Raw genomic sequence first — 27,387 nt, 5'->3', positions numbered from 1 at the left:
ATTTAGTTTGTGAGTGACAAAATATAAAGCTAGATTGTGGTGATGGTTGTATAATTCTGTATCTACTAAACAATATTAAATAATGTGCTTTAAATGGGTACACTATGTATGCAAATTATATCTCAATGTAACCATTGAAAATAAAATTATGATTCAGAAAACAAGAAAAAACTTGAAACAACTTAAATATATCAGTTACAAACTGATAGAATCCATGATGATATATCCAAACAATAAAAACACTCTGCAGATTTTAAAAGGAAAGTGAAGACCTATACTGACAAATAGAGCAGCCCACCAAAAACCACATTTAAGTGAAAAAAAAAAAAGAGTAGAATAGCATATCTAATAAATGGAAAGACAAAGTGGAATGAAGTATGTGTTTATAGTATATTCTCATTTTTGTAAAACAAAAAAGTACGTTTTCTTTACATGATACATATGCATTTTGTTATCCAGATTATAACTCCTTTATTTTACTACTCTTTACAATCAAACACAGTGATTTTTGATTCTTTTCTTCCCTTTACACTATTAAAGCTCTAAACTTGAGAGTCTTCCAGCAGCATTTGTTTCTTTTTAATACTTCATCGTCGTTCTTAAAATGATCCTACTTCTGTACTTGAGAAGCTGGGTTTCGAGGCACATATCTGAGTGAGCCCACTCTCTAAAAATTTGTGCCAGACAAACGTCTGTTGAGCAGTGGTAAAGTCAGCTGGCAATGAGCAGAATCCTTCAGGCTGAGCAATGTGAAGTGTTTAGCACCATGGTTTTCACAGCCTGCTTTTTGTGGGGTTGAAACGATGAATAGTGTGTGTTCCTTTCCTCTTCCAACTAGAGTTCCCCAACATGACTAGAAATTGCTGTCCTTTTTTCTTGTAAATTTGTTTGAGTTCTTTGTGGGTTCTGGATATTAGCCCTTTGTCAGATGAGTAGATTGCAAAAATTTTCTCCCATTCTGTAGGTTGCCTGTTCACTCTGATAGTAGTTTCTTTTGCTGTGCAGAAGCTCTTTAGTTTAATTAGATCCCATTTGTCAATTTTGGCTTTTGTTGCTGTTGCTTTTGGTGTTTTATACATGAAGTCCTTGCCCATGCCTATGTCCTGAATGGCATTGCCTAGGTTTTCTTCTAGGGTTATTACGGTTTTAGGTCTAACATTTAAGTCTCTAATTCATCTTGAATTGATTTTCGTATAAGGAGTAAGGAAAGGATCCAGTTTCAGCTTTCTACTTATGGCTAGCCAATTTTCCCAGCACCATCTATCAAATAGGGAATCCTTTCCCCATTTCTTGTTTTACTCAGGTTTGTCAAAGATCAGATGGCTGTAGATGTGTGGTATTATTTCTGAGGACTCTGTTCTATTCCATTGGTCTATATCTCTGTTTTGGTACCAGTACCATGCTGTTTTGGTTACTGTTGCCTTGTAATACAGTTTGAAGTCAGGTAGCGTGATGCCTCCAGCTTTGTTCTTTTGACTTAGGATTGTCTTGGCAATGCGAGGTCTTTTTGGTTCCATATGAACTTTAAAGCAGTTTTTTCCAATTCTGTGAAGAAACTCATTGTTAGCTTAATGGGGATGGCATTGAGTCTATAAATTACCTTGGGCAGTATGGCCATTTTCACGATATTGATTCTTCCTATCCATGAGCATGGTATGTTCTTCCATTTGTTTGTGTCCTCTTTTATTTCACTGAGCAGTGGTTTGTAGTTCTCCTTGAAGAGGTCCTTTACATCCCTTGTAAGTTAGATTCCTAGGTATTTTATTGTCTTTGAAGCAGTTGTGAATGGAAGTTCATTCCTGATTTGGCTCTCTGTTTGTCTGTTACTGGTGTATAAGAATGCTTGTGATTTTTGCACATTAATTTTGTATCCTGAGACTTTGCTGAAGTTGCTTATCAGCTTAAGGATATTTTGGGCTGAGATGATGGGGTTTTCCAAATACACAATCATGTCATCTGCAAACAGGGACAATTTGACTTCTTTTCCTAACTGAATACCCTTTATTTCTTTCTCTTGCCTGATTGCCTTAGCCAGAACTTCCAACACTATGTTGAATAGGAGTGGTAAAAGAGGGCATCCCTGTCTTGTGCCAGTTTTCAAAGGGAATGCTTCCAGTTTTTGCCCATTCAGTATGATATTGGCTGTGGGTTTGTCATAAATAACTCTTATTATTTTGAGATACGTTCCATCAATACCAAATTTATTGAGCATTTTTAGCATGAAGGGCTGTTGAATTTTGTCGAAGGCCTTTTCTGCATCTATTGAGATAATCATGTGGTTTTTGTCTTTGGTTCTGTTTATATGCTGGATTACATTTATTGATTTGCGTATGTTGATCCAGCCTTGCATCTCAGGGATGAAGCCCACTTGATCATGGTGGATAAGCTTTTTGATGTGCTGCAAAACAAACAACCCCATCAAAAAGTAAGCAAGGGATATGAACAGACATTTCTCAAAAGAAGACATTCATACAGCCAACAGACACATGAAAAAATGCTCGTCATCACTGGCCATCAGAGAAATGCAAATCAAAACCACAATGAGATACCATCTCACACCAGTTAGAATGGCAATCATTAAAAAGTTAGGAAACAACAGGTGCTGGAGAGGATGTGGAGAAATAGGAACACTTTTACACTGTTGGTGGGCTTGTAAACTAGTTCAACCATTATGGAAAACAGTATGGCGATTCTTCAAGGATCTAGAACTAGAAGTACCATATGACCCAGCCATCCCATTACTGGGTATATACCCAAAGGATTATAAATCATGTTGCTATAAAGACACATGCACACATATGTTCATTGTGGCACTATTCACAATAGCAAAGACTTGGAATCAACCCAAATGTCCATCAGTGACAGACTGGATTAAGAAAATGTGGCACATATACACCATGGAATACTATGCAGCCATAAAAAAGGATGAGTTTGTGTCCTTTGTAGGGACATGGATGCATCTGGAAACCATCATTCTCAGCAAACTATCTCAAGAACAGAAAACCAAACACCACATGTTCTCACTCATAGGCGGGAACTGAACAATGAGATCACTTGGACTCGGGAAGGGGAACATCACACACTGGGGCCTATTATGGGGAGGGGGGTGGGAAGAAAGATTGCATTGGGAGTTATACCTGGTGTAAATGACGAGTTGATGGGTGCTGATGAGTTGATGGGTGCAGCACACCAACATGGCACAAGTATACATATGTAACAAACCTGCACGTTATGCACATGTACCCTAGAACTTAAAGTATAATAATAAAAACAAAGAAAAAAAAGAAATTGCTGTCCTATCAAGGTGCCTTTCTCTAATGATCAAGTTTGGTTTTGAATCCAATGAGCACATGTTATTCAGATACTAATTGATTAAGAAAAAGTTATTGAAGACTAATTTCTTGTTATAATAATGGCTGGTTTATCATTGTATCCTTATACAAACTTACCTAAGAAGTGATCAACACATTTTCGCAGTTACTATTTTCTAAACTCTCATATATTTATGATTTGTAGAATTTTAAAAATGGTAATTTTATTGTTCCTTTTTTGCATTGCCAATTATATTACTAGGTCCATCATCTGGTTATGTTTAATAAACCTCCACAGTCACTTGATATTTTTAACCTGTATGTAAAAATAAGGTAAAATTTTAGCAGTGTGAACTAATTTTCCTTTTTAAATGTATAACAAATTAAATACATTTTATTAATTCTAAATTTTAAACAAGTAAATTTATGACATAATCTATAACTTCTAAAAATAAAAGCCAAAGACTATTAATTATCACATATCACATATGAAATTTGATCTTTATAGCAAAGATCAAATGATTAATGTTGCTTTCAAAAATTGATTTGTGATCCTGTTGTTTTCGGATCAATTGATAGCAATTATTTTTGCGCAATCACTTAACAACTGACAGATGCGAAATATTGATTTTTTTTCAGGTGAGACTTAGGCTCCCTGAGCAGCTACAGTAGGAGAAAGAAGTAGTGGCATTTAATTCTAATTTATTCCTGAGAAAGTGGTGACTGACTGCAGTTCATGAAGTCCATGGCAAATGTTAGATGAAATGGTGAAATTATTCAGAAACATTAAAACTAAAAATTAAATTAGAATTCAGAATATTGAGTAATAAATCCCATGCCATTCACATTAATATTGCCATTTAACTTGATGAAAGTTGCCTTAAAGAGACAAACTTATATTGTAAGTACTAATAGGAAGATGTATGCTAATTTTCTGATAGAGCAATATCAGAGAAAGTTGATTATAAAACTGTATCAAAAGCATTAGAATTTATATTTTTTATAAAACTAAAGAGTTATATAATGTAGTTATAACATTAATCCGGGGTGACAAAATTATTTCATTGCTATTGTCCTTGTTTAGTAGTGTGGTACAGGCCAGGCACAGTGACTCACACCTGTAATCTCAATGTTCTGGGGGGCCGAGGCTGGTGGATCACCTGAGGCCAGGAGTTCGAGACCAACCTGGCCAATGTGGGGAAACCCCATCTCTACTGAAAATAGAAAAAATTAGCCAGGCATGGTGGCAGGTGCCTGTAGTCCCAGCTACTCAGGAAGCTGAGACAGGAGAACTGCTTGAACCCGGGAGGTGGAGGCTGCAGTGAGCCAAGATCGTACCATTGCACTCCAGCCTGGGCAACAAGACGGAAACTTCATCTCAAACAAACAAACAACAACAGTAACAGAAAGTTGTGTGATACATTGCATATTTACGAAAAAAGATTCAAAATTAGTTATACAATATTTACTGGAGAGCCTACTAGAGATCAAGCATTGTTAGGAATAAAACGAAGAAAAGCACAGAAGTCATCCCACCATCCTTCAGGTAGATTGTAATCCAGAGGAAAGAGAAGCAGGTCAGGTTCAATCATGAAAATAAATATATTGTTACAATCTGTGATGAACACCATAAAGAAGAATTTCAGGTTGCGAAAGAACTGAACTGTACATTAATGTATCAGTAAAATATAAATTATCTATTTCATTTTAACTCTTATTCCAATAAGTTGACATTAATGTGTGTAGTAGATATAAAAATAGCTATTTGAGTCTCTAAGATCAGTTGGGGAATGTTTGAAGTGACTTCTTTTGCTAAGGTTTTATCATTATGACAAGGTATAAAATAAAAATTTCCTATGTTTAATTGTTGGTTTTTATTGCACAAAGGTTTTTTACATTAAAAAGATAATTATCTCATGATTATATTAAGTGAAATTCTAAAAACTTTCCCAAACACTATGTCAAACTCATGAGTATGCTGAACACACAAATTTTCTTAAGTATTATGAATAAAGATTTCTGATAAAATGAGAAACTTTCGTGTGGAGGGAGAAAGAAAACACAATGAATATATATAACCTAAATAGTAGAGGCTACACATAAAATAACTATACTACAAGCACGTGGTAAATGTTCTAACAATGGTACAAATGAGATGTGGAATTTTAGACAGGAGAGAAACATCAGTTTCATCTTGTTGGGCCGGGGAAAAACAATAATAGAGGCGTGGGCTTAGCATTGTAGGTGAAATTTAGATAGGAATTGAGAAATAATGATGCATAAAAAGTATATTAAACAAACTTCCAAAATCAGGAAATTTCAGAGTCTTTAAGGAATAGTAATCTTATTTGGTCTGAGAGAATTTAAGGTACTCATTAGGAATCATGATAAAGTAGACTGGAAGAGCAGAGATGAATCCGATTGTCAAGGGGTTTTGAATGTAAAAGTAGGAAATTTCACATAATTCAGAGAATTTTGTTGTTCATTATTTATTATAAAGAAAAAATTAAAATAGTATTAAAATTTGTAAAAAAAAAAAAAAAATAAGGAATATTTGTGGGTATTTCTAAGGTACCTCTTGGATAGCTCCCAGAAATTAATGCTAAATCAGACTAATGAATGCACATTTTTAGCAGTTAACTTAGAAATCCTTCAAGTTCGAACAATTTTAGCATGAAAATGTCGCATGACCTAATTCTTGATCTTAGGCTCATAAGATCTGAAACAGCTAAAGGAGGACTATGTTTTTCCCATAAAATAACTGACAAGTTTATGAAGGTCATTTCTTCCACATTTCTTACTACTACAGGGTCATATTATGTGGCTCAGAAATTTTTAACATTTACAAATCTCATAATTGTGAAACAACCATGATAATTTTATTTGTCCTCAGTTAAACCTTGGATCAGTATTGGTTTTATTTTCTCTTATATTAAATCAAATTTTCTGTTGTTTCTATTTATGTTCCTAGTGCTTCTACTTATATTTTGTTTTCTGGTCTGTTTATAAATCACAGATCCCAGGGATTGATGCTGTCTCCAACAGCCTCCTTTGTTGATGCTTCTGATGTGACACAAGGGGTTGATAACATGTGGACTTCTGTCAGCCCCTCTGTTGCAGCACCCTCTGTGTGCCAGGAGGATGTATGCCACAATGGAGGCACATGCCGTCCCATCTTCCTCTCCAGTGGTATAGTGTCATTCCAATGTGACTGTCCACTACATTTCACTGGCCGCTTCTGTGAAAAAGGTAATCAATCTTCATTATCCTTTTGTATTTATTTTTAAAAACTTCTCCAGAGAAAGGAGTTGAAATGTATTGTAAACTTAGTGATGGGTACTAGCACAAACAAGAAACATTTGTATAATTTTATTTAAAAATGAATTCTGATAGAATACGTTCAGTTGAGTATTGTAGAAGCAAACCTAAGATGTTTTTTGCATTAGGAATGCCATACGACATATATTTCCAATTGCCATATAAAATAGAAGTTAAAATACAAACATAGTGTTTCCTATGTAGTTACTTCTAAAATTATGGTGAATCTTTCCTTTGTTTCCATAGAGACAATTAGGTTCTAATTAATACTATTTTTATTGCTTAATTGCCAAATAGCCACATTTATATACTTCATATGCAAATCCGCATATTTGAATTTAGTGTTTAAGAATAGTACATTAACTTTTGATGCTTAAGAATATGATTTTAACATTAATGAAGCTGTTAATGAATGAAAAAAAATATTCTCCTATTGTTAACATCTAATAGCCTCCTAAGATGTTTTCAGTTAATTAGGGAAATGCTAGACAACTAAAGCCAGAAACACCCTGGACAGATTACAAAGGCATTAAGTCATGATGCAGCTGACTAGTTGTCCTTGCACTGATAGCTGAAGTGTCATTGTATCTATGCAACTAATCTCATGTTCTAAACTAGAGAGGAGGGGATGGGGAGTACTATTGGATTATGATTCAGATAGCAGATAATTTATTACTTATCCAAGACTGTATTTAATAACTCCCCATTTAAGCGCTAAAATGTGGGACCGCCTAATGTTAATTCAAGGTGTGTGGATGTGTGTGTGTGTGTGTGCATGGGTGTATGTGTGTTATTCCACCCTTCTTCCACAATGACTTTGTGTGACTGTGAATGTTTAATATTTAGCCAAGTAAGCAAGCAAATATAGGAAAAGGCACAGAAATGGAAACACAGTCTATTTTCATGTTCATCTTAAGACACCATAGAAGTGTTCTTCAAAATTGATTTTATCCATAAAATGCTCTGAAGATACATCGCTATGGCTTGATTTTTAGAAAAGTATTTCATGTGTTTGCAAAATATCATGATGTTTGCTTTCTGCTATAATTTAAGGCCATTGATATTATATGAGTAGAGAGGTCTAGGGAGATAATTTGGATTGTAAAGCTCTTTTACATCTACATTTAACTATTTAAAACTCTGAGATGCTTTTTATCTTTTTTATTTTGTGCTAGGTGGAGTCTTAAAAAAAATACTCTTATTTATTAATCTATCTTAAGATGGAGTCTTGCTCTGCTGTCCAGGCTGTAGTGCAATGGCATGACCTTGGCTCACTGCAACCTCCACCTCTTGGGTTCAAGTGATTCTCCTGCCTCAGCCTCCAGAGTAGCTGAGATTACAGATATATGAAACCACACCCGGCTAACTTTTATATTTTTAGTAGAGACAGGATTTCACCATGTTGGCCAAGATGGTCTCAAACTCCTAACACCTTAGGTGATCCACCCGCCTCAGCCTCCTAAAGTGCTGGGATTACAGATGTGAGCCACTGTGACTGGTCTAGTTTAGTTTTTTAATGTTAGTGTATCTCCTGGTCAGACACACGCATTACACTAGCAATAACCCTCTAAGCCATCGTTTCTCTCTGTCCCACTGAATCATCAATTCTCTCTCCTTTAACTCTTTACCTAGTATCTTTAACACTTCATAGAGTAACCTGTATTGTCCTCCAGAAAAAAAACAAATGGAGGTATTTTGGAGTTAAGCAAGGCTTCACTGAGGTTTAATTGTATTTGATGTTTTTGGTGGCAGAATATAGGAAATTGACCCCAGGAAAAGAATTTAAAATCTACCCTACTTTTGCTGTAGAAATTATGTTTTCATATTATTAATCATTTTATACTTCTTAAGTTTTTAACTATTTTTCTTGCTGAATTTATAATATTTTAAAAACCAATAAATGAGATAATGTTTTGCTAAACACTAAGTAATCTATAGAGTATTTCTTTTTTAAAAGTACATAATAGACACTATGACTAATATTTTTATTAATAATTATTACTAATTACAAAATTGCAATTGAAGAGTAACTTTAATTCATTAATACTGAGACATGTGATATACTAAAGAAAATTAATGTAACAAGACTATTTTTAGATTATCATAATATTATCTGTAAATTTTTTTGTTGTTGCCTCTTTTGGAAAATGTTTCAGTACAGTACATAGAGTGCCATGTGATGTGCATATTCAGAACTGAAATTTTATTTATAAGTACCAAAGTAATGAATATTTATCTTTAACCATTTACTCTTTACATTTTAATTATCTTGCCTCTTTCTGTCATAAAGAAAGCCAAGGACAGGATTGTGTTTTCAACCTATTGTTCTAAATGTAATTTGTGATATTGTGTGCCTTAGCATCCATACTGATACATGTTGACTACTGCTACTGCCTAAGATCTGTAATTCTGGAATCTGGTCCTAGGATGTCATTTTTTATAGTATGACTCAGGTTGGCCAGATGAAACCTGAATCATGCTATAGATGATGAAATTTAAGTGTAAATTGCAGTAATTATTATATGCCATTTTCAAATTATTTCAATTGCCTGGTAAAAACTTTGCTTTGGATAAACAGTCCCTAAATCTTCCCTATTTATATTTATTATATTTACATTTTTATAACTTCTTAGAAATGTTCTCAGTATTAAATGCTTACAATTTACAGATAAATCAGAACTTACAGATAGAATGCCATGAAAATAATTTTTAAATGAATCCCTTATTGAGTACAATGAACACCTAAAATATATGAACTTCTGCTTCAGGAATGAAATTTACATGATATTATTGTGAAGAGTCCTGATTTACCAGACACTGCACTGAGTGCTTCATGCATCTTATTTCACTTAACCCTCAGAATAACCCTGCTGAAGTAGGCTCTCTAAATTACCCCCATTTGCAAATGAGAGATCTAAAGCCTCGAGTTGTTAAATTACTTTGTCAAGGTCACACAGTTTGTACATGGCGGAAATGGGATTAGAAGTAATCTTGGCTGACTCCAGATTTCACATTTAACCACCATGCTATATTACTGTACTAGTTGGAAAATCAAATTTAATGTGATGGCATGACATAAAATTTTTAAATTGTTCCACTCTGTCATCTGTTTATGAAAGAAAAAAATCTTTGCTTCAGGAAGCAAAGAGAGTTTTCTTTAAAAAATGAAATTTCAAAAATCATCAAACCAAAGAAGTTAATGTTGATCTAGTAAGTTTTTAATGCAGAAGATATCATAATCCCCATAAAATTAAACTGAAAAACAAATTAGGTGAGCCCAAAAAATTGTGTCTGAGTGGTCATATCTTTTCATAATGATTTTACTTAAACTAAAATATAGAAAGCAGATTTTAAAGTATTTGAATTTCAGAAAAATCTAGACATAACTGATGAAAGAACATGACTGAAAAAATATATAATTGTGTAGACATCTAGATGTAAAGATATGTTGGAAATTGATTTTTCTTCCCAAGCCTCACTCCTTTTTACTTCTAGTTAATATTCTTAACCTGTGAAAGAATGTTATAATATTTTAACAACTTTCATGTTTCACAGCAAAATAGAGATGTCAATTAAAGTATAGGCCTTAACTAAAAAGCACTAGATCCAGTAACACAGAGAAAGGATTTCTGGAGCTATGAGACTATGGAATGGGTCACCCACACACATATTTCCCATCTACTTGGGATTACATCATATGCTGCTCTACTTTATCAAATCATCCATATTCAATCAACTGATAACATTGACTTATAGAATTAGTTTGATTTAATATGCTCTTTTTTTCTTCAACACATGCTATCTTAATTCATATTAGCTAAATCTTGTTGCCTATTTCATCATAATGATCCCACATCTCACCAAGAGAAACATAAGAGCATATATTCTTGCTTTGTTTTATATGGCTGCATGCAGGCAGATGGCTGTCTCCTACTGTAAAGTTCAGAATGACAGATTTAGAATATCAGTGCCTTGTGTTGGGGAAAAGCGTATGCCTCTGACTATTAATTATAAGATTAACATTTTTAAACAGCCCCATACTTTTTAGTGTTCTATAAAACAGTTTTATAAATAATATAATAAAGGAGTATTTAAATGCCATACATTAACAGCAAGAAATATTTTGTTTTGATATTCTATCTATATATATTACATATATAGTTAAAGGTTAACTGTACTGAGTAAATTACAAAAGTAGAAATAAAAATGAGAGGGTTTACTAGGTGTTTTGTCTTGTTAAAAAAATAGACTGCCTAGATATCTTTGCTTTTACCATAACTGGAACATATTAAAAGTGTACAAGAGTAGTCCTAATTTATTTGTTAACTTTAGATCAGATGTCTGAGTGTCAGGCATTCCACAACCAAGAAGGCAGGGAAACAGAGCATTAGTAAGGTTCTTACAACAGTGATTTATATCTTCCAGAGAACTGATGGTCTACATCATCAGAAAAGGACCAAGAAATAGGTGTCTGCCTTTTCAAATGTTAATATGCCATGTCTGAAAATCTGTATGAAATCAGAGAGCAATGCTGCATATTTATCAGTACATGACAATGGCTGAAATACTGAGATGTTAAATTGAAAATAAATGGGAATTGAAGTCAACAACAGTGACTAAAAGGAGACGAGATTACCCATTATCAAAGGCAGGGGATTTCATTTTTGAAGTCAGAGGTACACTGGAGGTTTATAACCTGCTCTTCTCTTCACTATGAACTACTACATTCTCCAGCAGGGAACACTGGGCTCAGCTGGAGACAAAGACAGCCTACTCCCTATTCTGGTGCTTATAACTATGACACAATCCTCAGTGAGCTTAAATCAAGGATTTGACAGGGCTGTGTTCCTTACTGGAGCATCTAAGTGAGAATGCATTTCCTTGCCTTTTCCATCTTCTAGAAGATGTCTGAATTTTTTGGCTCATGATCCCTTCATTTATTTTCAAAGAAAGCAATGGCAGGTCTAATTTTTCTCATATTGTATCTCTCAGACCTACTCTTACAACACCCTTTTCTACACTTAAGGATGCTTGTGATTATATAGGGCCCAGTGAGATAATCCAGCATAATCTTTGTATCTCAGAGTCAGCTGGCTAGCAATCTTAATTCCGTCTGCATCCCCAATTCCCCTTTGTCATGTAAAGTAAGATAGGCACAGTTTCCAGGAATTGGGCTTTGGACATCTTTGGGAGGCCATTATTCTGCCTACTACAGGACCCCTGTCATCTTTCAGGAGACTTACATGATTATACAAAAAAGGGAACCTATTGGGTGGATATCTAGTGTTCATCAAATTGAGGAAAGTAACTGAAATCAGCTTAGAAAATGTATCAAAAGATGTTCAATGTTCTGGAGAGCCAGGGAACAATAGTTATAATGAGGCTGTTCTAGGAACAGACTGGTCTATCCGCCCCCAGCACAGGACATGTGCCATGTTCTGAGCCACTTGCTCAAGATTCAGAGTCCCAGGAGACACTGAAATTGTCTAATTGGCAACACCTCAACCATATGCTAACCCACGTGCAAGAGAAAGAGGAGAGGAACAAGAGAGGCCATTTTTCCTTGGGCTTGTGAAATAGTAACTAGACCATACAATCCACCAAGATATCACAAACCAGGCCTCTTCTTTATTTCAACACAAAAATATAATAATTCACAAAAGGCATTCATAGCATGTGTGGACATTTTTTTTCCTCCCTGGATTTCTGTCTTTTATGTCCATTTATTTTGCAGAATAGTTTAGCAAAACTTTTTGTTGCCTTTCATCTGTGCAAACACAACATAAATACATCATCAAAATATTTCCATAAACAAAGATTTTTCCCTTCCTTACTTTCAATTTAAGTAATCAAGAAAAATATTTTATGGAGAAAACAGTATCTGAAATGGTACTTAAGGATCAGTTTAAATGATACTTAAAATAAATCAGAATGAACAAATACTTGAAGGAGAAGCGAGCTGTCTAGTTTGGTTTGGGAGCAGGGCACATATGGGATTGACTGAGAAATAAAGCTGGAAATTCAGGTGTGACTCATATGGCAGAGAACCCTAAATGACAGATTAAAATATAAAACCATTAGAATGGTTTTCAATCAATCAAAAGACATAATGACCAGAATTGGACTTCAGAATGATAGATCTGAGAGTAGAATATAGAAAGGATTATGGTGGGGAAGAAGATGAAACGGGGAGAAAAATTGAGAAATAATTACAACAGGCCAAAAAATAGGATGAAGACTCTTAACCCTCATGCTTTCTAATAGTTTGGAAGCATAGATCTTTGTGTTCTCTTTTGCAGAATACAGTATAGATTTTTTAAATCCAAAATTTACCAGAATGGATAAGGCTTATGTCCTTTCATATATTATTTTGTGAATAAAAATATGTGGTATAAAATGTGGTTATAGAAAACAAGCCACAGTAAAGGTTCCATTCTTTCTTTTTGGCACTATCTTCTGCCCCACCGATTCACAGAAAAACTGAATTATATGCAGTAAAACTTGACCATGGCACAAATGATATGAATAATAAAGCAAATGATATAGGCCTATTCTACAAAAGGTTACAGTCAAAGCAAGAATGATCAACTAGCTAAACATTTGCAAGTACATGTATACATGCACACTGGGAAGTATGATTTATCTTATATTTCTAATTCAGGGCTAAATTTCTTAACAGCCGTGACTTCATTGCATGCATTCCTATTTGTTTTTAAAACAATTGTTATATACATCATATGTATACCCACACATAAAGATAATTTAACACATAAAATATAATTAAAATACATGTTTAAAGTTTTTATAGAATTACTAAAATCATTCACTATTGAAATATTTTAGAGGTGCAGAAACAATGTTCAAAAAAAGTGTAGTAACTTAAGTAAACTACTAGTTAAAGGCAAGTGTAGAACTAGAATACAAGGTCCATACAGAAAATGTACCACAGCGTGTGTCCCCCAAAGTTTTTCAGGTATATATCCCAAGTTGAATTGCAAAAAAATATATTGAGTTGCGTATACTTGAAATAAACAATTGCATAAACAGATAAGATACTAATGACCTCAATTGTACCAAATTATCTCTAGAGGATAGATACATATTTTACTCTAGGTATAGAAATTTAACATTTGATGAGTTTACTAATAGTCCTTTTAATTTACAGACATGTTTAAAAGCATTTTTTTCTAAAGTAAATTTGCTAACAAAAATAGCAGAAAATATCATTATAATTTCTTATATACTGCCAATGAAATCACTTTAAGTGACAATGTTTAAATAGTGGGAAGAATTAGAAAAAAAATTGGTATCAGTGATCATGCAACTTAATTTTTAATAGTTCCAGGACGGGGTGCACTGGGAGTGGAGAAAGTCCTGTTTAAAAATCTACAATGAGGAAATGCCATTTAAGCCAAAACTTAAAAACTAGAAAGTCACCAGAATTTTGAAAAGCAGAGGAAAGAATGTTCCAAAGAGAGTAGTATACTACCATGAACATGAGTACATAAGAATGATTTTTATGAGTTTTTTTTTAAAGGAAAACCATAAGTACTGATAATTTTCTTAGACTTAATATAAGACTAAAACCAATTATTGAAGAAAAATCAATGCCTCTAATTTCATTCACTGATGTATTTTAAATTTATAATGAGCCTATTTTCCCTCATCTAATGAATTTTAATGAAGTTTTATGGCCAAATGCTAAATATGACTATTTTTTCTGATACTGCAATTCAGTCTTTCAAAGAAAACACTATGTTTTTCCGTAGGAGAACACATTATCAGATAACTAAATTAATGGGGGTTGAGAATCTTAATGTCATTTGACATTTAAAAATTTTAAATAATGGTAGAGGAACTACATTAATATTTTTGTATTACACTATTTACAATGAAAGAGTAAGGATGTGTAAGAAAATACTATTCTCCAGTTAACGGGAATAAATCAGGGAAAAGGATTGAAGAATATAAATTTGGATGATATGAAAACAGACCAACAGTAAAAACAAGGGCTAATGTGAACCTGCCCTAAAATGTTATTACACAATGGCAAAACAACAACAAAAAGCTATAACGAGCAGAGATAATTAAGAACAAAATGTGTGGTCTCTGGGAAATTCACTTTCAGACATTTTTGTCAACATGCAACGTGTCTTTGGTAGGAAAAACTTAAGAACTTATATGTAAAATACAACATCATGCCCTTACTTGTAAATACAATCTTATTAATGAAATTGAAGACTATCTGAGCAGAAGAATTTATTATTTAACTGTCCTGGGAATATTAAATCAATTTCAATTGCTTTAATCTATTTTGGTAAGGTTTCTCTGTGAATGTCTCTATTCTCTGTCCCAGGATCATAGATATGGATCTGAATAAATATGAAGAGATATGAAGCAATATGGAAATTAAAAATAATCATCACACAAATATGCCACCTTTTGCCTGCAGTTCTCTTGGATGCTTGTGGTTTAAAAGTAGGAAATGGAAACTTTGTGTAATCTCAACGTTTCTGAAGATTACAGCGGTACCACTACTCCACAGGGGATAGAATTCAAAGACCGTCCCGCAGTAGATGCCTGAAACCTCAAATAGTACCAAGTCCTATATCCACTCATCCTTTGTATTTACAGGAGATAGGCTCCAGGACTCCTCTCAGATACCATAAACAATCAAGTTTCTTACATAAAATGGACAAAGGAATTTTTCACATCCCAGGTGGGATGGATGGGGATGGTATGAGATTTCATCACAGTACTCAGAAAGGTGTGCAATTGCCCATGGAGTAACTGACACTGAGGAAAGCAAAATAGCAAATAATGAGAAACTACTGTAATATCAGATTGTCTTAGTCCATTTTCTGTTGCTATAACAGAATACCACAGACTAGGTAATTTATAATAAACAGAAATTTAATGGTTCCGAGTTCTGGAGACTAGAAAGTCCAAGATTGAGGGGTCACATCTGGTGAGAGCCTACTTGCTGTATCATCCCATGATAGTAGACAAAAGGGCAGAAAGACAGTGAAAGAGAAAAAGAAAAAGGGAGCCCAACTACCCCTTTTATAATGAACCCCCTCCTATGATAATGGTGTAAATCCATTTACTTTGTCCTCGGGACCCAATCACCTCTCATTACACTGAACAGGCCAACATTGTTGCATTGAGAAGTAAGTTTCCAACACATTTTGGGGGCACACATTCAAACCATAGTACAAATGTAGTAACTAAGAAATAGGAAAGCAACAGATAATAACAACTAATACTTGCCATGGTATGCTTGGTACATACACACTGTCCTAAAGTCTTTTCATGCATTTTCTCTTTCATTCCACACACCAATTCTGTGAATCAAGTAATAATTTATTAGTTGGAGGCTTTTTTATCTCCAAGTTATAGAAACCAACTCAATAATAAATAACTTGTAGTGACTAATTTAATCCTCATGAATCAGTGTGATTTTGAAGTAAATATTATTCTATCCCCACAACACAAGAGAAAAAATGGAGGCAGAGAGTTTAAGTGTCTTGTCCATGGTTTACTCAGCCAGTAAATTCTGGAACTGAGATTGGAATCCAAGCTTTTTGAACTAGTCTACCTATCTAATCCAAGTTAAAATAAACAATGATAGATTCAAACTTATTATATGAATATAAAGGTGGAATCTCATAGAACCCTAGAATGAGCATGCAAAGATGTTTGCAGAAGAGAACTACAACTAGGAACAAAAGCACTCTCAGTATTTTTCTGTTCAAGTCATGTTTCATTTTTACTACCATGTCCTGATTGACAACAGATTTTGAATGAACATTGTAGAGTCCTTCTCCCAAAGAAGGCCTGAACCATTCTTAGATTGAACCTGGGGAAGAGATACTGGCTGTCCAGTTTGTCTAAGAGAACCACCCCTCATCCAATGGCTGTAGCCCAAAGTATGCCATACCAGCCAGTCTGCTGAAAATCAGCTCATTGATCTACCTGCAGATTAGAAAGCAGCTGCCTAAGAAGGAAGAATTATGGTGGGCTGGGAATATACCACAAAATACGTAAAATACAACTATTCAAATTCCCATCCTACTGGTGAAAAAACTGAGCACAGAGAAAATAATTTTGGGGGTCAACAAACCAGAACTCAGTAATTTGTGGTGATTACCAAAGCAAGAACTCAAACCAAGGTCTATTTAATGCCAAAAATTGTTATCTTAAACTACTATATATTTCTATTAAAAATTCTTAACAAAAACAATAATAATGTCATCTATATTGAGATAGTAATGCATTCAGTTATTAAACAACCTGACTTGGTAGATTGTACGCAAGAATAATTTCATTTCTTCTAACACTGACTGTAGAAATCTTCTATCAGATTTCTCTTACTCTCTTATTTTGTGACAACCTGGGAATATCCCATAGCTCTCAGGTCACTGGTAGGTATTGAAAAATCTACTCCAATTTAAAACGTCCCTCCTATATTCAATTTGAAACTGTCCACACCCTTCTGCCTTTCCCTTTGATTCACTTCCTCCTCAGAGCTAGAGTCTTCAAGGTCAGATCAGGATAGCAGAAATCAGGAAAGGCATCAAAAGTCATATTCCTCAGTAAATTATAATGAGTATAATATTGCTCATTATAATTCCGCATGGGCAGCAAATGCATTCTGCCATTGCAGCTGCATCAATGGTTTGTTGGTGATTCCCCACGACACCTTTCCCTGTTGTAGGTTGTGCACTCTCAGCTAATATCCTGCAAACTCTCTTTAGCAGCTTTCGGGGAAGTGCATGCCTGCTCTTTTTGGCTGGTGCACACGACAAGGTTGACATGCTATTAGACAAGATTATTTCTAGATGACTTGAGCCTTGCTACTTTCCTCGTCATCAGTTGGATCCCAGAAAATCTCAGGCATCACTGTCCTGCCAACTAAGAGAAGTGTAAATAAACCCATGGGTGAATTCTCACTCTGTTTAATAACTTTGCAGGCTACTCCAGCTCTCCAACTGCTTTCAAGATTCTCCCAGCAAGAAGCAGGTCCCAGTTTCCATTTTCTGCTTCCTAATTGTAGAATGTCAAAGGCAAACAAGGCTAGACATTCTTTAAAGCAGTGAAAACAGATTTTATTCAGTAACTACTGACAGTAGGGGAAGAGCTGAGCTCCATTCTGATTTGTGTGATTGAGTCTTTTTAAGTGAGGGGGACAAGTGGGGACTCAAGTAGAGCCAGAGAAGTGAAAAATGACTAAGGGTTGGTCAGTGTAAATGTGATTAGGCCAGCTGTGTCTGCTAGCTGGCAATTCTCCCAAGTTAAGATTCTATTGTCCCACAGAAATGGGATAGAACAGAGGTTCTGTCCTTCTTGATGATTACATTTCAAAGGAATGTCGGCTGTCTTTAAGAAAGAAACTTCTGAGTTGTAAGAGATACAATAAATCTCAAACGGACACAAGAAGGAGTTACGATTGTAAGGCTTTTTAGTAAATCCTCCAAGAAAGGAAGGTCAGAGGCCTATCTTCAGGCGTGGCTGAAGCAAATAAATTCATCTGGCAGTATTGAACTTTCTCAGGTAGGCATTTCAATGGAGGGGCAGGGGAACTGGGGTCATCCTAGGGACAGGGCCTCATGCTACTAGAGATCATGCTAGACTGTGTTTCTCTCTTAATGCAGAAGCTTAGATAGAGTCATTATGTGCTGATATTTCTGCAGTTCTCATAGAACACATGTCTAGTCCTCCCAACAACTCTCTCTACACAGATAGCAAGAGAGACTCCTACAAACTGCTTCAGCTCTACTAGCATGTGTCCCACTATCGACTATTTCTGAATGATGCTTTTGGGGGTTTCCCCACTTGGTTTGTGATGGGGGTAGCATATGCCTCAGTGCTTTCTACTCTTAAATTCCTCTGAAGAATCATCCTCTTTGATAAACTCTAGCTTTCTCTCATAAGATTTGGGGAGATGGTAGCTAGGCCAATGAACATGTACAACCCAGATATGTTTTATACCCACCTTTAGAAGGGGAGGTACTTATCACCCATTGTTTGCAGTTTGGAAACTTTAATAAGAATTTTGAGAAAATAGGAAAAGGCCTCTTACAGATATTATTATATTAACGTAAAGATAGAATGCATTATAATCAAGATGTAAATGAATCCACTCTTGAGGATTAATTGTATTTCTTTCTGCAATTCCTTTTTTGGGGGGTGGTGAGGGGATGGAGTCTTGCTCTGTCACCCAGGCTGGAGTGCAGGGGCCTGATCTCAGCTCACTGCAAACTCTGCCTCCTGGGTTCAAGGGATTCTCCTGTCTCAGCTTCCCAAGTAGCTAGGATTACAGGCACGCACCACCATGCCCTGCTAATTTTTGTATTTTTAGTAGAGATGGGGTTTCGCCATGTTGAGCAGGCTGGTCTCAAACTCCTGACCTCAGGTGATCCGCCTGCCTTGGCCTCCCAAAGTTCTGGGATTACGGGTTTGAGCCACCACTCCTGGATCTTTCTGCAGTTCTTTTCAAATATTTACACTGACTTATGCCTAGTGTCAGAGGAGATTCAACTATACCCAAAACAGTTCCGAAGACATAGCTGAATTCTGAAGATCTTTAGTCTCTTTTTAATCTTAAAAGCCACATGGTGTTTATATTCTACAACACATATGATATAAACAGTAAATAAAATCATTCTCCATTAATTTTTATGTTTCTCCTCTGACTACAAGCAAATCAGTTTTGCTGGTGCAAATTCCTGGAGGCACATCTATTTGAGAAGCACAAGTTTATTGAAAAAGACTGGGAGTGAGAAGATAGGGAATTCAGTCTCAGTCCAATTCTTATTTATATAACTTTGGGGAAATCTTGACTTTTTTGACCTTCAGTTTCTCTGTCTTTGAGGCCCCCTTTTAGCTCAAAATTTATCGATGCCTAGTTCTAACATGAAATCTCTCAGGTTCTGTTCAGCCATTGCTCTGAACTTCTTCGGACTAAGGAACAGCCTATGAAAGCATGCTTCACCAGCAGGGATGTCTCTTTATACCTTGGCAGAAAAGCTTGTCAGTCAGGCTCTTCTCTTACTTTGCTACCCATTGTTTGCAGAATGTGTTCTCTGAGAAGCAGAATCCAAGACAGGGATTGTTATGCAGGAATTGTATAAAGGAAGCACTCTCAAGATTAGCATATATGGGGAATGGGAGGCAGCAGGATTGTGAAGGCAGAGATTCACAGCATCCACCATACAAATATATCCCCCTATGACCACTTGAATTCAACAGTAGAGTATCCTTGTGTTTATTAGAATGGGAATTCTACCATGGGCTTCTCTTAGGCACATTCTCTGACATCATTCACAATCAAAACAACTTCTGAGAAACAAAGGACTTTGGGATAAAAGATGCTGTTTGGAATTGTAGAGAATACCCCAAAGTCCATATTATCACTTCTTGTTTGTCTCTTGGAGTTTGAAAATATAATTTCTTCTTGCACATGATTACCTGGGGTAATCTGTTGGACTCCTAGGTGTTTCACTTATCTAGATCCATCATTGACTTCTTTTCCAAACGATCTGTGCTTAATCCTTCTTCAAAATACGTTTATTTACCTGACATATGTCCTTCGTGATCCGATGCCTGCTAATGTGTCTAGCTTTGTTTTCCTTCAACCTCCTGCCTTCCAAACCTAGAATCCAATTATACTAAGTGCATTTTAAGTATCCAACATTTTATGTCTTCTTGTCTCATGTCCCATGCCTGCCAATGTTCCTTTCATGTGGAACAGTATTTCTTAACCTGGTTAGTTATTTTTCTCCTTAGAGACTTGAATCAATTATCAGTTTTGCTGGGAGGTCATTTTTGTTTTCGTCTACTCTTCCATAGTATCCTATGTCCTTCTCTATTTTATTTAACATCTTCTCTTTTCACAGTATATTAACTTAGCCTCTCCTAGATGGCAAAATATTAAAGAAAGTGACCACATTGCTTTTATATTTTTTTCTTTCCCTGGCACCTAGCATAGCACCTGGGATATATAAAAAAATTAAACATTTTTATTACATTTTAGAATAACTGGTTTTTTTTTTTTTTTTGTAAATCAGTAAGTAGTCATTTAGCTATTTGGGTATATTTGGCAAGTATCTTGATATTTAGGGAAAAAATGAAAAATTATAAAAATTACTTCCCTTTATAGCAAACTAGAGGCACTATCCCCGACTTTTCCTCCACTCAAACTAGTTCTGAATTTGAACATATTCAAAAATGTTATATTCATTTCAGTCTGTGCCCTGAATATTCAGGCTACTCTCCTAACTTTAAGTCATTGAAGAACCCTTTATAACACTTACATTTACCCTTCCCTTCTTTTGTAAATGAAGTATAAAATATTTGTACTATGATATTTACAAATATTCTTGAAGAAAAAGCTTTAAAAATTCCCCAGGAAGCTTCCTCATGATTATCATAGCGTTTAAAACATGACAACAACAGCTATATAAAACATTTTTGGTACATCTCTGAAACTTTGCTAGAATTTCTTGTCCTGAATAAATTGAAACAATCCTTCATTTTCATATTTCATATATTCATAAATATTTATTACTCTCAAAACATTCAAGCAACTCAACCAAATTTTGATCTCAATTTTAGTTATTATAAACCACTGAAGATTAATCTCTAGATGTTTATGTAATAGAATTCAGAATAAAGACAATGAAATGATATGCAATCATTTTAACTACAGCGGAAATTTAAAACCAGTTTTGAAAATTTTCTGGAATTCCTTTGACAAATTTTACTTATTACCTCAATCACATTTGCATAATTTTACATCTATATTACATACATATCAAATGGAACATTATATCCATATTATATGCATGTCAAATGGCACAAGGACTTACTAGTTAACCTTGTTGCTAATTCCCTTCCATTAATCAAATAATAAATTCCTTAACATAAATATGAACCCCATAAATATTTTCTAGCCACATATACCTCATACTGCAATACTCATTGACAATTACATTTAGAAGGTCTTTATTATATACAATATTTAGTCACACCTTTTTATATTTCTGTGATTATGACTTCCTATGGTATTTTATTATATTTACTTAAATACATCTTTATTCTGTGTAGACATTAACTTGTATTTAGTGTGCATATACTCTGGGATATATGGAAGTATATCCTGTGGAATGTGCATTGTCATGAATAACTGCATATATTTATTTCTACTGCTATAAAAGAAAGATGGAAAATGACTATAACAAGATGCACTTTAATCCACAAAACCATTAATGAAATGGTCTATGGCTTAAACTTTTCGGTAACAATGTCTTTTGCTTTTTCACACATTTTTAGCACCTGGTTTAAGGAAGAATCTAAAAGTCGTATCTGTTGTGGATTCCAAAGTACAGCACATCTGTCATATCTTGGCAGAAAATGCAAAAGAGCCACTTAAGATTAGTTCTCATATTCAAATTAGCATGTGTAGTGCCAAAGCTGAGTTCTGGAAAGAACTTGTACAGTTAACATTTCAGAAAATGAGAAGAATAAAACAAAAGGAAAAAGAAAGAAAAAGCCAAGGTGAATTTTTCTTCTTATACAAGGAGTTCATATTGCATTTCAGTTCCCTTTCTAGGTTGAAATTTAAGATCTGTACACATTTTCACATTAAGTTGATTTATAATTCACTTTTTGTAGAGGTAATAAAAAGGCATTATGTATGACTATCCAAAAAGATTACTGTGTAATCACTTGAAAATAGCCAACACTGAGAATTGCTAAAAATGATGAATGTATGACTCTGGACACAATTAGAGTTTGTGAAATCAACCATACCATTGTTCAGATGTTTGAACATATGTTTGAAAGCCCAAAGCGTATGTGTATAGAATTGTTCCCTATTGTAAAGCAATGTTTCCTTCATTTTAAACCCATTTGTATTATAAAAAAGATGTAACCCACATATATCAGGTTAATTTACATTTAGAGCATTTGAAATGCTGTCTTTTAAAATGCCCTCTAATGTTTCATTGTTAATATATTTTAAGGCATTAACATCTCACATTAATGCTTAATAAGTGTCTGGATTAGAGTGTTATCTATATTTAATTTGAAGCCAGAAACTTTAATGGAATTGTGGCCCTCACGCAACTTTATTTATTTTATATGTACAGAGGTTTTCATCACATTTAATAAATGTAAAAGTTTTTATATTGACAAATATAATGCTTATACAGTCTTATACATATCATTTTGATGCATTTTCTATTCTGATCTGTTCCACCTCAAACTATTAATTGTGTTTTGAAATACTATACATTTTCTGGGGCTTCTCAGAGGCTTTGCTAGTAAATGCATTTTCATCTATCACTAAAGCAGAGACTTTTTCAGTTGAGCTCATGATGATTCAGATTATAGAGCACTTGAACAATAAAGATTTAGAAAGATTTTTCGATATATATTTGCTATGGTTTGAATGTCCCCTCTAAAACTCATGTTGAAATTTTTTTTTAACTTTTCAGTTCAGGGGTACATATGCAGGTTTGATACATAGGTAAACTTGTGTCATGAGGGTTTGTTGTACAGGTATTAAGCCTAATACCCATTAGTTATTTTTCCTGATCTTCTCCTTCCTCCCACTCTGCACCCTCCAATAGAACCCAGTGTGTGTTGTTCCTCTCTATGTATCCCCACTTATAAGGGAGAACATGCAGTATTTGGGTTTCTGTTCCTGTGTTAGTTTGCTAGAGATAATGACCTCCAGCTCCACCCATGTTCCTGCAAAGGACATGATCTCATTCTTTTTTATGGTTGCATAGTATTCCATGATGTCTATGTACCAACTTTTCTTTATTCAGTCCATCACTCATGGGCATTTAGGTTGATTCCATGTCTTTGCTATTGTGAATAGTGTTGCAATGAACATACACATGCGTGTGTCTTTATAATAGAATGATTTATATTCTTTAGGGTATATACCCAGTAATGGATTGCTGGAGTGAATGGTGTTTCTGTCTTTAGGTCTTCGAGGAATAGTCACACTGTCTTCCACAATGTTTGAACTAATTTACACTCCCACCAACAGTGTATAAGTGTTCCTTTTTCTCTACAACATCGCCAGCATCTGTTTTTCGACTTTTAAATCATAAAGGTGTTAAAATCATTCAGCTCACAAATTGTATACAAGCAGGTTGTGAGCTAGATTTGGTGCAGAAGCCAAATTATATATATATGAGTGTATGTGTGTGTATATATGTACCAATATACAAGTGCATTTTTAATATATGTATTATATATAATCAGATTTAATTAAATTCCTCCCATTATAAAATTAGCATTTTGTCAGATGTTTTGCCTTTTAGGACTTATTGTTTTCTTTGTATTAATTTATTTGTATTTATGTTAATTATATATCTTGTCATCTATCTTTTATTCATGACTTTTTAAAAATCTGGCCTAATCGGTAATTATTTGAGTAGTCCTACTTTTGTAATTATATACTTCCAGATTTTCTCTCTAGATGAGATTATTAGAAATTACACAGTGACAATTGAAATCAATATATTACTTCTCTTAAGCTATATTTTTAAAATTATGAATTATTATTATTTGAGACTCACTCTGTCACCCAGACTGGAGTGCAGTGGAGCGACCTTAGCTCCCGGCAACCTCTGCCTCCCGGGTTCAAGTGATTCTCCTGCCTCAGCCTCCTGAGTAGTTAGGATTACAGGAATGTGCCACCACACCCAGCTAATTTTTGCATTTTTAGTAGAGACGGGGTTTTACCACGTTGGCCAAGCTGGTCTCAAACTCCTGACCTCAAGTGATCTGCTCGTCTCTGCCTCTGAAAGTGCTGGGATTACAGGTGTGAGCCACTATACCTGGCCAACCTATATTCTTTTTGATGAAGGTTAAACAATATCATGTCTGTTTTATATTATAAATATTATAAATTACAAAAGGCTATAAACATATATCGATACATTTTATATATAAACATATACTGTAAATGTTAATCTATTTTAATTCATATATATGAATTATGTATATGAATTAAATTTTGCTAAATTAATCTAATTCATATATATGCATATAAATGAATTAAATTAGATTAATATATGAGTGTATATATATGAATTAGATTAATTTAGGAAAATTTCAGCCAAGGAAGAGAGGGTAGATATCATCCACATAAGGGTGAAAACGGACTCCATGAGATTGAGTGACTGACACATCAAAATCTGAGAGCAAATTTAATTTTACCCATCAGTGGTATGGGAAATGATTTTAAGCACTGCTTGAACCAATATTATTGACATTTTATTTTTTATTATACTTTAAGTTCTAGGGTACATGAGCACAATATACAGGTTACATATGTATACATGTGCCATGTTGGTGTGCCGCACCCATTAACTTGTCATTTACATTAGATATATCTCCTAATGCTATCCCTCCCCCCTCCCCCCTCCCCCCTCCCCCAACCCCATGACAGGCCCTGGTGTGTGATGTTCCCCTTCCTGTGTCCAAGTGTTCTCATTGTTCAATTCCCACCTATGAGTGAGAACATGTGGTGTTTGGTTTTTTGTCCTTGCAATAGTTTGCTGAGACCCAATGAGGAAGTTATTTTTCTATCAACTGTCTTTTGATCCTTCAAATTACCCTAAAGTCTCCATTTGTTGTTGTATCTTTAAAATGTCTACATTTGCCAATTAAAAATGAATGCAGATCTCAGATTTAGAACCTTGGGGTAATGTCATTAGTCAGGGTTCTCCAGAAAGACATGACCAATAGAAGATAGATGGATAGATAGATCAGAGGGGATTTATTAGAGGAATGGGTTCATGCAGTTATGGAGGCTGAGAAGTTTCATGACAGGCCGTTCACGACCCAAAGACACAGGACTCAGTCCAAATCCAAGTCCAAAAGCCTCAAAACCAGGGAAGTTGATGGTATAACTAACTCTCAGTCATTGGTTGAAGGCCTGAGGACCTGGAAGGCCACTGGTACAAGGCTCAGAGTCCAAAGGCTAGAGAGCCTTGAAGTTGATGTACAAGAGCTGGTGAAGAAGGGTGTATCAGCTCCAGTAGGGAGAGAGAATTCACCCTTCTTCTGCTTTTTTGTTATACGCAGGCCCTCAGCCAATTGGATGGTGCCTACCCACACTGAGGGTAGATTTTCCCCACCCAGTCAACTGATTCACACACCAGTCTCCTCTGTAAACACCTTCAGAGACACACCCAGAAATAACACTTTATCCGCTCTCTAGGTATTTCTTAATCTAGTCAAACTGATGCCACTAAGAAGATGCAGTATCAATCTTGAATTTAATCACTGCCATTATGTTTAAAGTTCCTGTTTTGGTTTGAATTGTTTCCTCTCACAATCTATGTGTAGAAATACTCAATCCCAGTAGTTTAGAATGTGAATATATTTGTAGATAAAGCCTTAAAGAGGTGACGAAGTCAAAATGATGCTAGTAGTATGGACATCAATCCAATTTGACAGGAGTCAAAGGAGAATTTGAACACAAAAGGAGATACCACATATGCAGGCTCACAGAGAGACCAGGAGAGGACACAGCAAGAAGGCAGCTATCTGGAAGGCAAGGAGAGAGGCTTCAGAAAGAACCAGGTCTGCCAACACCTTAATCTTGGACTTCTAGCCTCCAAAACTGTGAGAAAATAACTATTTTTAAGCTGCTTAGTCTATGTAACAGAATTTGTTATGGCAGCCCCTAACAAACTAATACAGTTACCATTCATTTTTGGAAAATGCTAATGTATCCATTTGTCATAGTGATATCAAGCTGTCTTTTAAAAATAAATTAGCATATTCAAAAAGGAAGAAAGAAATCAGAGCAGTGTTAATCAAATTCTTAAAGTTTAGAATACATAGAAAATAAGTTGTAACCTACACATAGGGAACACCAAAATTTAGAGTTATATGAGGAAAAGGATGAATAAAGATAATATTAAGGAGTTATTAAACAGGCAGGCAATAAACTAGAGTAAAATAGCATCAAGGAAGTCAAAGAAAGAGAGAGGTTCATGGCTCATGACACGTCATTGCGTCAAATACAAAGATCAAGAAAAATAAAAGTATAGAAATGATACTGGATTTTTCCATTAAAAAACAGAGCCACAACCGGACTTTCAGAAGGTAATTTGAAAATAAGCTGAGACAGTGGTTAAGCAGAAGAAGAACAAGGGCAGCAGCTAAAGGCAGAAAGAGAAACTAGTAAAGATTTTCAAATTTAATAAAGAGAGCTGTTCTAAAAGCAGAGGGAAGGGACTAATAAGGACAAAGATTTTATTTTAAAAAATAGCCTTGTAGGAGCGAGATCTTGAAAAGTTATTACAGAAAGAATATAATCGAGAATAGAATAGAAAGCCTGGTGGAAGATAATCAAATGGAGGGAAAGCATAAATGATATTTAAGATTGCATGGCCATGATGCAGATATATGAATATACATTATCTAAAGAATTGAGAACTGTATATTCAGTTAAGATATGAGAAACTGAGTCCATAGTTAGATGCAACAATGACAGAATATTTCAGCTTAATCAGTTCTCAGGATCCATCAGATGAGGAATTAATAATAAGAGTGAAAAGAGCGAAAGAGAGTCTCAAGAAATGACCAGCATGGTATCATATGAATTATGCTCTCTTTGAAATACTAACCTTGTGCTATTCATATAGCATAATTATTACTAGGAAAAATATGTATTAGAGAATGATAGGTTTACTCAACCACTGTATCTAACACTCTGATTTAT

General features: G+C 34.8%; 1 protein-coding gene across 1 annotated transcript in view; it reads left to right on the top strand.

Moving 5' to 3' along the window:
• Positions 1–6,339: 6,339 nt before the first annotated feature.
• LOC126953399 (protein eyes shut homolog) overlaps positions 6,340–27,387 on the top strand; it is a 230,126-nt gene continuing 209,078 nt past the window's right edge. The window contains exon 1 of the mRNA XM_050788853.1: positions 6,340–6,560. Within this exon, the coding sequence (XP_050644810.1) occupies positions 6,341–6,560 (220 nt within the window). The 5' untranslated portion in view covers position 6,340. The remainder of the gene's footprint in view (positions 6,561–27,387) is intronic.

The sequence above is a fragment of the Macaca thibetana genome, chromosome 4 (genome assembly GCF_024542745.1).
Source record: "Macaca thibetana thibetana isolate TM-01 chromosome 4, ASM2454274v1, whole genome shotgun sequence".
In the NCBI taxonomy this organism is placed as follows: Eukaryota; Metazoa; Chordata; class Mammalia; order Primates; family Cercopithecidae; genus Macaca; species Macaca thibetana.
The sequence above is the reverse complement of the archived record's forward strand: the minus strand, read 5'-3'. Positions and strand labels throughout refer to the sequence as shown.